A 13,024-nucleotide genomic window follows, 5' to 3' on the forward strand; every position below is an offset into this window, starting at 1 on the left:
TTGTGATGTGAGTGAGAAGAACAGAAACACGAACATCGCTGTCGACACTGGTGGAGGTCAGGAGAGTTTTTCAGCTGACGAAAAACGTAAGATCCGCAAAATTCAACTAAAGAGAGTCGTTGAAAGATTTCATTCTATTTATCAGTTTTTCACTGCAACGAGTTCGAGAAGTATGGACTCTGATATTCAAATATTAAACAGTGATGATATTGTACCAGAATTCGAAACTGGCCATTTTAAACTTTACAAGGATGACCCATTCTTTCAAGATATGCATGTCATTTGGACTACAGTTTGTGGTTTAGGTCTAGCATTTATTTGTAATGCTTGTGAAAATAGATTACAAGCTGAAATAACTCTAAAAGTTTTGGTACGTGAATTACATGTTTTATGTAAAAGTATATTGCAACCAAATGATATTTTAAACAAACCAGACAGAGTTGGAACTGTACTGTCTAAATTTGTGCCTGATGGAAATCTTTTATTTATGAATCATAGAACTATCCGACAGTTTGAAAGAGAAGCTGAGGCACATCTTAAAGCTGCTTCCAATTAATTATCATGGTTCTAAGTCAAGGCATTAATTAGATGGTAATTGCTGTATTACACTGAGAAATTTGTAATGTTGAGTCATACCATTAACTCAGACTTTAACTTTAATCTTTCATTTGTGATATATGAATGTATATTGTGATGTCTGCATCAACTTTACCATGGTGTATGCCTTTTTATTATTTATTCTACCTTTTAAACTACCAAATAAATGAAATACACCACTTACAGTAATAATGTTTAGACCTACTTACAACATTCCTAATTTTATTAGGCGTACTACTACTGGAATCAATCTTGCTTCTTGTATGAAAGAACAAGGGTTGAACATAGAAACATGCCTCATTTGTCATTTTAAAAATTATGAATGTTGAATATTAGATTTTTTGAAAACATACTACAATATAACGATTGCTGCATTTTTTTTTTCACAATGTCAAATTAGATTTATTTATGTTGTCCAAATTTTTGGACCTAATTGCTGAATAAAATGTGTCTAGCCCACCAAACTTACTTCACTTTATTTAACAAAATCATAAACATGTGTTTATATAGTCGCATGATCTGCTGTTCAGTTTTAATGAATTTAATAATTGAGTGATTCACTAGGTGCTTGTTTACTGGCTAATATAAAGTCATTGAATTCCTTATTTCAAAGTTGTTATATATTAGTTTATAGGGCAAAGCAGATGTCTGTGATGATATATATACATTGCAAATATTAATATAGTTTTAATTTGTCTTTCTTTTTACATACTTATATGAACAATGTCTATTCCTAAAAGTTATTTATTTTCTTACACCATGTATACACTAACAGCATGTATCTTATTCTTGTCTAGGAAAAAAACTAGCAAAAAGTTAATGTTATATGAAAACAATTTTCCCACTGATCATGTATACTAACTTGCTGCAAGTTTATTTTCTATACATGTACAGTATACATGTTGCAAGTGTAAATGCTGTGTTAATGTTATTTTTCAAGGGTCAGTATTTTGTTCCAATTTACACTCACAAACTTAGTCAATATAATTTTAGAAAGTATATTAAACGCATCCTTTTGTGAATCTTGCCATGTATTATTACTGTTAGTGTTGATTGATAAGTTTGCTTTCCTTTATAATTCAACTTATTTGCAATTATTTTATTGATGAACAAGAAAAGATGCATTTAATTTTATTTAGTGTGTATATGTCTAAAAACATCTATGTTTAATAAATCAAAGAGACATTTTTTAATGTCATGAGGCCATGCTAAAAGTCATGGCTCAAATTTAACATGGTAAAAGAGAACTACCTCACTATTTGTGTTGTTAATAATAGTTACACTATCTTTTAATTCACCTATGTTCTTAATTTCATATTACCAGTTTTAATTAGGTCTAACAATTAACACAAAAACTGTGATCCAATTATATGATTACAAATAAACTATTATTTCAAGACAAACAATTTGAAAATAACTTTTACCATTTTTTTTCATTCAATTTATACGACAATGTATTTATAACTACCAAGAGACTATTGCTGAAAGATAAACACATTGGGAATAAGTAATAAAATGTTTTGGTAATGTGTGTCTAGTTATTATTTTTTTAATACAAATTCTGGAATAATTTGCTGTGTGTTGTTATCTTTTTAATACAAGTTCTGGAATGATTTGCTGTGTGTTGTTATTTTTTTAATACAAGTTCTGGAATAATTTGCTCTGTGTTGTTATTTTTTTAATAAAAGTTCTGGAATAATTTGCTGTGTGTGCTGACCCGTCCTACTGTTTATTACACTTTTAGTCCTTACTATGAACACATCTTTGTGTGTTATATAGTCCTTTATTATATTATTATAACAAAATTCATTGTGTATAGACAATGTTATTTAAACTGTTCTGTATGGGAAGGTGTGGTAGACTAAAGAAGGGTAGAGCACAAATGTGCTGACCCGCATCTGGGACTCCGAAGGATAGCCCAGGGTGCGCCTACATGTGATGGGTACCTGACTCAATGTTAGAGAAAATGAAGGCAGCTGGGCATAGAAATGAACACACTATGTTCACAGGAACAGAATGAACTCTACTTCATCTGCTTTAGGTGACTGACCAGATAAAATATTGACTCCACTAATCCTGAATTTTCCCAAAGTTGGCCTAGTATATGTGTTCAATTATATGACTATAAACTAGACCACATAAGCATATTTTGGCAATTCCACCTCCATTGTTTATTCATCAAGTCTCATGCAGTTGTAGTCTATACTTATATCAAGCAAACACATGTTTAACAAGTAGGCCTTACAGTTCATACTGGTAAAGCATGCAGAAATCAATGATGTATATCATGAATTGGGCCTATGGGTAATGTTATGAATTCTATTCTGAAGCAAAGTGTGTTAGCCAGCAGCTAACATTTTCAGGACATAGCATCTAGGCCTAACTTAATTCTATAGATTTTTGGTCTCCAACTAAGCCCAGCCATTATATTTTAATGCAAGAAGTGCATGCTTGAAAAGTTAAGCCCGCCACTTTATGCCATCAATTTAATCCACACACTTGACCTTGAGGGTTCGGGTTAAAGGTACCAAAATACCAACCTTTTCATGCAAATGATTAATAATATGTCCCAATTTCACCTTATTTACTCAATAAAATCTGTACAAGTTTCATATTCTCTTTTAATACCAGTGGCGTAGCGAGGTCGGGTGTCACCCGGTGCAGCACTTAATGGTGTCAACACCCCCCATCAGAGGCGTAGCGACTCTTCCCGGGGACAAACTTTCAGTTTTCGATTTGCACCCCCCTCAAACTTTCAATTTTCACCCCCCCCCCTCACATTTTTCTCTATATATTTTACTATTTTTTGCCTTAGTGTCACCCCTCCCCCCCCCTAAATGGTGTCACCCGGTGCGGTCCGCACCCCCCCCCCCCCTTCGCTACGCCTCTGGTTAATACATTGTGTAGCCTATCCTATTTTATTACGAAAGTAAAGATGCAATTGAAAATTAGATTTCATACAAAATATTTTTAAAGGAAAAAAAACATGTCTGGTGAAAACATAAATTTTTAAAATTTGCCAATAAAAGTCAAAACAAACATACGGAAATGATTGATTGAAGTATTCTATATTTAGAATTCTTTGCACATTTTCCAATCTGAGAAACGTAGCCATTTCTAGATCGTTACCTACAAACTTCCGCTTATAAGGGAGTGAATACAACAAAAAAATAGAATACGGCCTAATTTTCTTTCGCGGGAAAGCTCATACACATTCACACAGATGTATAGATCTTCTGGATACTAGAATCTACATAGATCTATTTGTAAATGTATTGATAATATTGCTAACTTACACTTTTCACCAAGTCCTAGAGCTAGAATCTAATAGTTCTCATACTTTGTAGATTCTAAATCTTATTCTAAATGTTGGTATTTTTTATATTAAACAATCTACACTACACGCACACAGTACTGCTGTCAGAACACACCATTCTACACGCTGGAAATTCATTAAGAGTTGACGTACACTCTGTAACTAGTCTGTAAGTGTAACTGTATAGAGTATGAGTTAGAATTCTTTTATTTCAGATCTAGAATCAAGTTGAGTTAGATTTTAGACCTCTACTACTAGAGCTAGAAATATGATTATTAATTATTAGACAATATTATTAGTTAGAATTAGATTCGAGATCTAGAATCGAGTATTACTAGTATTAGAGAGAATTGTAACGTTAGTGCTAGATCTTAGATCTAGATTAGAGATCTGTACAATTTCTGAAGCAAAATCAGTTTGATACTAAACTAATAGGAACTAAAAACTAATAATATATAGATCTATTATTGGACAATAGGCCAGGATTTGTTGTGTTTTGTTGTTCTTTTTTTTTTTTTTGCAGTTTTCATGCATAAATTGATAAATTGTGTCCTAACATTCGGGTGCTAACACTAACCAATTTTATTTAATAGCCGCTTTCTGTAACCTACAACCATGCTGAATGGGACAGATAACCATGAAGAAATAACTATTGAAATAAAAAAGGTGGCAAATGATGCCTTAGCAGCATCAGGCTTCCATTATTCAGGACGAGAGGGGCAAATAGCATGCAGTGTTGGCAATAAGGTGTACATTTTTGGAGGTGTCGAGCAAGGTCAAGGAGAAGAGCCGAAAGAAACTAATGACATCATAGTCTTCGATTTAGGCAAGTCTTTGGATTTTTTTTTTTAAACTTCAAAAATTAAAATAGGACTTCAGATGTCAGAATTAGTATTTTACAAACACATAACTTGCATCAGTTATACATTACATTGCTGATTTTATATTCTCTATCCTAACATACATCTGCTATTTCAGTTTTACTTTCTATTTGATTAAAACAAATCTAGACAATTAATTATGTGGATGTTGAATTTCTTAGCCACTTTAAAATGGTCACAACCTCAAGTCACTGGTACAGTCCCTCCACCACGGTCTGCAGCTTCTCTGGTTGCTGTGGGGACAAAACTGTATTTGTTTGGAGGACTGAGTCACATGTCTGGATGGTTTGATGACATTTTCACATTTGATACAAGTGAGTTTACAAGTTAAAAAGTTTGTTGTGCAAGTATTAGTATAAACCAGGGGTTGGCAACATGCGGCTCTTTTGGTGTCTCGATGCGGCTCTCCAGCTCCTTGCACAAATATTAATAGTAACAGTTATATTATTTCATTTTAAAAACTCATAACAAAAATTATACTGTAAAGATACACAAGTTTAAACAGGATAAAAACACTCAGCCCTGTGACAACACTTCCATGCTTTCCACTGCCCAAGTGCCGACTTTTTCGAATATCGTTAATTGGGGAATGTTAATTTAGAATCCTAACCAGATAATAAATTATTGAAATAAAAATGTCAGTGGCTCTTTAAAAACTGGGAAATAGTCAAAATTGTAACTTTTGGCTCTTCCGTCTCAAAAGGTTGCCGACCCCTGGTATAAACAAACATTGAATTAAATAATTATGACGTAGATTGGAAATACAATGCATTTTTTTAATCTATTAACGGTTCTTCTTAGTAAAATGGTCACTTAAGCAGTTTGGTACTTGGTGTTATGAGACTTGAGTAATGTTTAACAGCTGTCCATTTATGCAGCCAACAACTCCTGGTCAATTTTGGACACAGAAGGAATCAAACCCAGGGCTCGTGACAAGCTACAGGCAGTGGCTATTGATTCAAACATTTACTATTTTGGGGGATTTGGACCAAAATCAGATGAAGCGGAAGCTGCAGATGTAAGTTTCTTGCTTGTTTTTTTTTATAGCCAATTTTTGTGTTTTTCTAATATTTGTGGGCTCATTTTATTATTTAGCTTATTTTAGTACCCACCATTTTAAAATATATTTTCCCATAGCTGGAAGGTGATGATGATGAAGAGGATGATATTCCAGAGGCACAGGATCAGGACGGTGCAGAATTTGGTTGGTTTAATGACCTCTACATTTTAGACACAGGTTTGTTGGACACTTTTTTTTTACACAGGAAAAATCTTTTCTTATTTTTGTAAGAAATATCATAAACATTTTCTCTTTTAGAATATTGAATGTTTTTTGTAATACAATTTTTTTTTCCTATATGTATCTACTCCAGTTACATCCAAATGGTCACAGCCTATGCAGTTGAACTTAGGTGTCCCAACACAGAGAGCAGCTCATGCCATGTGTGCTATAAATAGACATCTAGTCATATTTGGAGGTCGAGATATAGAAGAAAGACAGAATGATCTACATATATTTAATGTTGGTAAGTGTTATCATCTATTTTGCACTTTGGATATACAGGTAGATGCTAATTTGATTTAATACAAGTAGGTACTCCAAACTGCCGAAAATCGAGGTTTCTGCTCATTTTCTTTACTTTTTCACTACTTTCCATCACAAAGTTCTCCCATAAAAATTAAGCGTATACTAATAAAAATGGTATGGTTAGAACGCTTAACTTAAGCTCTACAATAATGTGTTGTTTGTTTTTATATTGGTAAAGGAAGAATACATGTTTTTGTAGCTTGAAAAACATCACCACAACGATTTTTATCGGCAAAATGACAGACCCGTTTTTACCCCTATCGCATTCTGACGCTTTGCGCTTCGGCGCCATGTGACGTATGAATTCTAAACATAGCTTATCGTACGCAGGATTGAATGACCTTTAGTCTCGTATAAAATGTTAACAAATTATTTTAGTAAAAACGGTTTAATTCTCAAATTTTCTACGAAAAATTGAATTTTCACCAAAATCCACTAAAAATACAAATTTTCTACTAGCATGGTTAGAAAGATCGTCCATTTTTCTATTTAAATGCGAAACTATCTTTACAATATCAAAGATGGCGCGAATGGCAAAGCGCGATAACGAAACCATGTGTAACTCCCGTTCGCCGACGCGATCACGAAATTTTTTACAAAGAAAATAAAAGCCCGGCCCGGATCAGACCCCTGACGTGTCTGAATAGAAATCTATTTTTTCTTACGCATTATATCACAATAAAAACAGTTCAATATTAAAAAGAATACAATAAAATATTAAAATATTTAAGTATTTATAATTTAAAACTAAACTTTATCTGTAAAATTTGAATATATTTAGTAAAAGGTCACGCTGACCTAGTTTTTCGACCGGCAACGTTTCGAGAGAAAACTACAGAAAATTGCGATAAAAACACTAATAAGAACTGATTATCCAATTTAAAATGTCCAAACTATCTGCTAAATATATAATTCGATTAGTCTTTACAGTTATGGGTATACTTTATCACCCGGTCTTTCTTTTTTCTTCATTTACGGGTCGTAATTTGCTAAAAATAAGTCTAAAATAGGTTGTCTATTTTTAATCTCGGCCCGATTTTAATCCTGAAATCGTGCATTTTTATTAACGTTTTTCAGCGATCTAACACTAAATTATTTCACTGAGAATGTTTCTTTTTAAATGTAGATTAACTGTAGTTACAAATAAATAACTTTTTCTATATATCTGTTAAGTTTTAGTAATTATTTGTAAATTTAAAAAAACTGACTTAAAGCCGTGTTGAGGTATAAAATGCTCACACCCACCTTATTTTCTCAAATCTGGACATTTAACTGCATGATTTATAGCACTCAATTTAATTTACATAATTAGGTAACATTTTCCCGTTTAAATCGATATAAAGGTTATTATTGTGCATGCAATAGAAGAATTTTAGTGGTTTTGTGAAAGTTGGTGATTTTTTAGTTTTTTTTCGCCCTGTCAAAATTTTGGTAAATATGGTGTAGTACGATTTTTAAGACAAAAAACGTTTATCTTTAACTTGTTATACTAGTTTGAAAAAAATTGAGACTACAATCTACCTACTCTTTTATTGGAATTAAGTTAGAGAATGGGTATAGCTGCTATAGATTTTGAGATAATCGGTGCTAAAGTCGGGTCCTCATGAGGCCGAAAAAGGTAAAAAAAAACGCGTGTTTCTTAAGCGCATAACTTTTTTTCTAATTGTCCTACAGACATAAAGTTGGTATCCATGTTCTTAGAATTTTTAGTACTATGCAGAAAAACCAAAGCCATTATTGTGTGACTGATTTGAAAAATCCATTTGGAGTACCTAATACAAGTTTTAAAATTGTATTGTCTATGAGGTGTTGTTCTATATATACAGTTGTAATTTTTTTTACATTGTTTATATAAACGATATAATAATATTTTTAGATACGAGGAAGTGGGTAATGGATCTTAATGCAGCAGGCCAGACCCCAGCCCCTAGGTCCTTCCATTCACTGACCGCTGTGGGGGAAAGGGCTGTTCTGTTTGGTGGACGAGGAAGGAATGATCAGCATTTTGACACTTTTGATGTATATGATTTTGGTAAGGGTAATTTTCTTGTTAATCTAAAGTTTGAAAAATAAGATTTGAAAAACCATTATAAAGCAAATGCATTCTTTTGTCAATTTCTACCTTGTTTATAAAATTAGCAAAAGATACAAAGTTGTAGTCTTTATGTTGAAAACACTCACTTAACTGTAAAACTTGTTTATTGATATTGAAATTTGTTTTTTAAAACGTGTTTTATTATATTTAAATATGAACATTTTTTTTTAAGTGAAGAGAGAGTGGCTACCTGTCAAGATAGAGGGAGACAAACCAGCTGCTAGGGGACAGCACTGCTGTGTCACAGTGGGGGATTCCATATTTTTATTTGGTGGCTCTGGGAACTTTAGTCCTGAGACAATGCAGTGCCAAACATTCTACACAGATGCCTTTCTCATCAAAACTAGTAAGTTAGCATTGCTACTGTACTATTATTTTATGTATATATTTGAAAAATATGTGTGTTGAACATAGTTATTCTAATTTGGTCTATAGGTAATTAGTTAATTCAGTTTCACTTGTGTATTATTAACATAAGGCTGTTATTGTATAGTTAAGCTACAACAAAGCAAATGTTTGTTTGTTTTTATCTGAGCATATAGAGGGATAGAGTGGTCAGCACTATGCCCAACCACCATTACTATCTTGATTAAAATTATTAATTTATTGTGATACTCTCCAGTTAGCAAAACTCGATGTTTTAGCATTTGTCCACCTTGTTCAGTGTAATATGAATGTAGATGTCATTGTTTTGTTCCCACAGAAAACTTTACAAAAGAAAGTGCTCATTCAAATGGATTGTTATCCTGATGTCCGCAGTTTAAAATAGGTTTGTTGGTTTTCTGCTCAGTCTCATTTGGTTTGTTTTGATATGCCAATTGGAATGAATGCATCTGTCAAAGTATATTGAATGCCTGTTTTGTTTAATGAATGTTGTAGCTGCCTTTGTTTTTCTTTTATTGTATCATTTATCTATTCTTTATGATATATTTTTATTAGAAAACTAAATAGTAATAAAACAAAATATATTTATATATTTTGGTTAGGTGTTGTTTTAAAGCAAATTTGTTTATAAGCCATAAATTAAAACTACATTTTTGAGCTTTTTTTTTTTTAATTTTTTTTTTTTAAATTAATTTGGAGATAAACATTAAAACTCAGTATGCATTTTTTGTTGGTGCTATTTATTTACATGCTATTTACTTTAATAATGAATAAATTATTGATTTTCTCACATTGTTATCTATTCAACTTTCAAAACAGAAATTGTTAAATTTAATTGTATTTTGATTTTGTATCTGTTTAAAATATAATACCAAAAAAAATTTGCAAACTGCCAATTAGTGTTGATACAAGAGAAATTAGTTTTGATACTATAATATGAACCATCACTTAGTTTATCTTACCAAGATGCATAGCAATTTTTAATGTGTGAATATATCATGTTTCATGGTCTGCAATTAAAATAACTTTTTAGTTCTACAACTGCATCAAAAGGACTAATCATTTATTGTATAGTCAATAAAAAATCATGAGATATATATGATTGGACATGTGATGTGTATGTTTCTTCTTTTAAAGGCAAACCTAGTCACTTATGTAGGTTTTTTTTTTTTTTTTGTCTAGTTAGTATTTTTCAATTCAAATCATTATGAGTGTATGGGAAAGTTTTAGAGTTCCACTTAGTTTTTGTCAACAGATATGTAGGTCTACATGTCGGTTATAAGTTAATATTTACATTTTATAAAATGTCAGTCAGAGTTGCTTACCCTAACAGTTATTATATAGATAGTTAAATATGATCTCCTTTGTTTAGATGATTGTCTTCCATATAAACATGTAGTTTTTTTAGGACAGTTGTCTAACTTTGTATTTGAAACTGTGTACTAACAAATACTTTAGGCTAGTCTGATGCCCTATTAGTTTATTGCTTGTGCCCATATTGCCATCCTCTTGGTGGCCATGTTTGCTGGTGTATTGGCTGAGAATATTGTTCTTTAGCTGTAAATTTGGACTCTCTGAGCAACAATGAATTAACTCTACAATTAAAATGTTTCAATCAATAAAATTGTTTTATCCTGTAATTTGTGTTTGTGACTAATTTAATAATATTCATTATTATTCATTCAATATATTGTTTACAATTACATATTTGCACATTGTTTCCCCACATTACGTGGGTGTTAATGATGTCCTGCAGTAATTAATTAAAGCTATTGGTCGCAACCCACTTTATATAAGGTGCCACTACACAGCCATCACTGCTAATACTAATAGATATGTTAAAAAGATTCAGTGACTAGTATTATATTTTACTTTGAATAACTATCACTAATTAGTTTTCCATGCTCAGCTGACTTATTTTTTAAAATCTGTTGAATAGAGTTGAAGTGAAGTGTATCATTAGTCTGTTGTAGCACTTGTTTACTGTTTGCTGGCTGATCCTGATTTTTTTATTATATTGGGTTCAATTCAATGACAAAAATTTTGTGTCTGCTGAAGGAGGATGGTTTTAACATCCGATGTGTTAAACATTAGCTGCAGCATTGTTGTATAAGGCAAAATGAGATATAGGCCTACTATTGTTGTGATGATAAGCAACACCAACTGTACATTTACTTAATTGATTAATACATCTTATTGGGTTAAAAATGGGTTAGTAATGTTTTGCCATTTGGGGTCATCCATAAATGACGTCACGCTTTTTTTGACGATTTTTACGTCGTCACAAAAAACTAGACCTTCTCCCTCCTAAAATGACATCACACCTCAGCCTACAACCCTCCTCAAAATTGCTGTTGAATTTTTCTTAAAACATCGATATTTTTCCAAAATCTTATCTGAACTCCGTCAACAGAATATTTTGATCAATTCCTATTTCAATTTATTAAAACGCGAAATAACGGCTAAAATTAGTTTTCTAACATTGCTTTTTTATAATGTGTGACGTCCCATCATATGAACCCACCTCCCCCTCATCACACACCGTCACAAAATTACGGACCACCACATTTATGGACGACCCCTTTGACACGAATTTTTAATTATATGGCTGAGTTAGAAATACATCGCTTCATTAGATATAGTTACTCGATTTGACTACAATCAGAACAAAAAACTGGACAGTCAGATATTGAGACATAAAAATTTAAAAACGTTTGTAAAAAATGAATCGAGTTTCGATTCTAATTTATATTAGCAGGATCACAAAAAGGTGTGTTTGTGTTTTAATTGTGCTCTGTTCTATTTAACAAGGGCTCTCCCTATACCCAAATGTCATTTTGTTTAGTAATTGTCTTGACGATCCTCCACTTTTGTTCTTGTTCTAGAAAGTTCGGATACCACCCACAGCTAGCTCTCATACTTTGAAGTGTGGTTTTACACTGATCTTTGACAACTATGTAGGCGGCTCTCTCGCTCTTTTACTCTCAAGTTTAATTTGAGTTACGGGGATTCCCGCGTCTACTCGCTCAAACGTCATCAATTTGTGTGCACACGTTTTGATGTTCACACGAACAGCTCCATTCAGGAAATCATTGAGGAATGACACGTGCATTGTAAGTGAGCTTCTTACAGCCTACAGGTGTAATTGACACCATCCCCCCTCCGACAGCGTTTGACCTACTTATTTTGTACACCCGGGATGTACGTAGCCATCTTTCTTGTTGGCAATATCTTTATCAACAAACCGGCCGTGTCACATACTACTGTCTCCACCCCTCTCTAAAGATACCATAATTTTAATTTCTAACAGGTTTTGCATCTATGATGTTTTTAACAAAATAAACCCAAAAATTACCCCTCCCACTTGTAAACCCCATCCCTCCTAGATGTGTTACAAATTACATCAATTACCGACGACCTCTTGGGTGGTACAGATAAAGTAAAATGATACAAACGTTCATGTAGACCTCCTATAGTAAACTGGAATAAACGATCTAGTACTGTAGTAAACTAGTTTAAATGTTCCAATCATAGTTTCTTTTAGGCAACTCTTCTGTGGGTTTTATATAGAAAATATATACTTTTACCGGTGTCCGCAACCCGGAAAATGTAGTCCGCACCCCCGAAAATTTCCAGTCCCCCCACGGAGAAAAATGTCTAAAAGAAACACTGGTTCAAAACGACCTACATACTGCAATAAATTTGTCTAAATATCATCAATTCATCAAAGACCTACTGTAGTAAACTGGTTACCATTTTCTAGTGATCTGAGTCTCATAATACCTAGATCTAGTGTACAACGAAGTCTCGCGTTTTGTTGTGTTACATTGTAAACAAACTGTGAATGTCGTTGGTTGGGTTGTTAGAAAATTTGTGCGTGTTTTATTTTGGGGTTGTTAGAAATTAGGTGCATGTTTTATTTTGGGGTTTTAGAAAATATGTATATAAATATAAATTTTAGATGTGATCTTTTCAAATATTTGTATAATGTAAGTATAATGTAAATGTTATGTTTCTAAGAAATATATAAATGTCATATTTATAAGAAAAATGACATGTTTGTTCGAAATGTCTAAATGTCATGTTTGTAAGAAATATGTAACTGTAATATTTTGTAAAAAAAAATATGTGTAAATGTCAAGTTTGTAAGAAATGTGAAAATG

At 32.4% G+C, this 13,024-nt stretch overlaps 1 protein-coding gene across 2 annotated transcripts; it reads left to right on the plus strand.

Annotated features, from left to right (window-relative positions):
• The first annotated feature begins 3,739 nt into the window (after positions 1-3,739).
• LOC131935757 (kelch domain-containing protein 2) lies at positions 3,740-9,513 on the plus strand. Of its 2 annotated transcripts, none has more exons than XM_059292402.1 (9): positions 3,740-3,822; positions 4,507-4,739; positions 4,956-5,108; positions 5,673-5,812; positions 5,932-6,031; positions 6,168-6,320; positions 8,259-8,414; positions 8,650-8,823; positions 9,181-9,513. In XM_059292402.1, exons 2-9 carry the CDS (start codon positions 4,529-4,531, stop codon positions 9,225-9,227), a joined length of 1,134 nt encoding a protein of 377 aa, XP_059148385.1. In that variant the 5' UTR covers positions 3,740-3,822; positions 4,507-4,528; the 3' UTR covers positions 9,228-9,513. The 2 variants fall into 2 exon arrangements, with proteins under 2 accessions (XP_059148385.1, XP_059148384.1); XM_059292401.1 differs by lacking the exon at positions 3,740-3,822 and adding an exon at positions 3,996-4,082.
• Positions 9,514-13,024: the final 3,511 nt, after the last annotated feature.

Source organism: Physella acuta, unplaced genomic scaffold (assembly GCF_028476545.2).
Source record: "Physella acuta isolate Inbredline_101_S28 unplaced genomic scaffold, ASM2847654v3 ptg000156l, whole genome shotgun sequence".
In the NCBI taxonomy this organism is placed as follows: Eukaryota; Metazoa; Mollusca; class Gastropoda; family Physidae; genus Physella; species Physella acuta.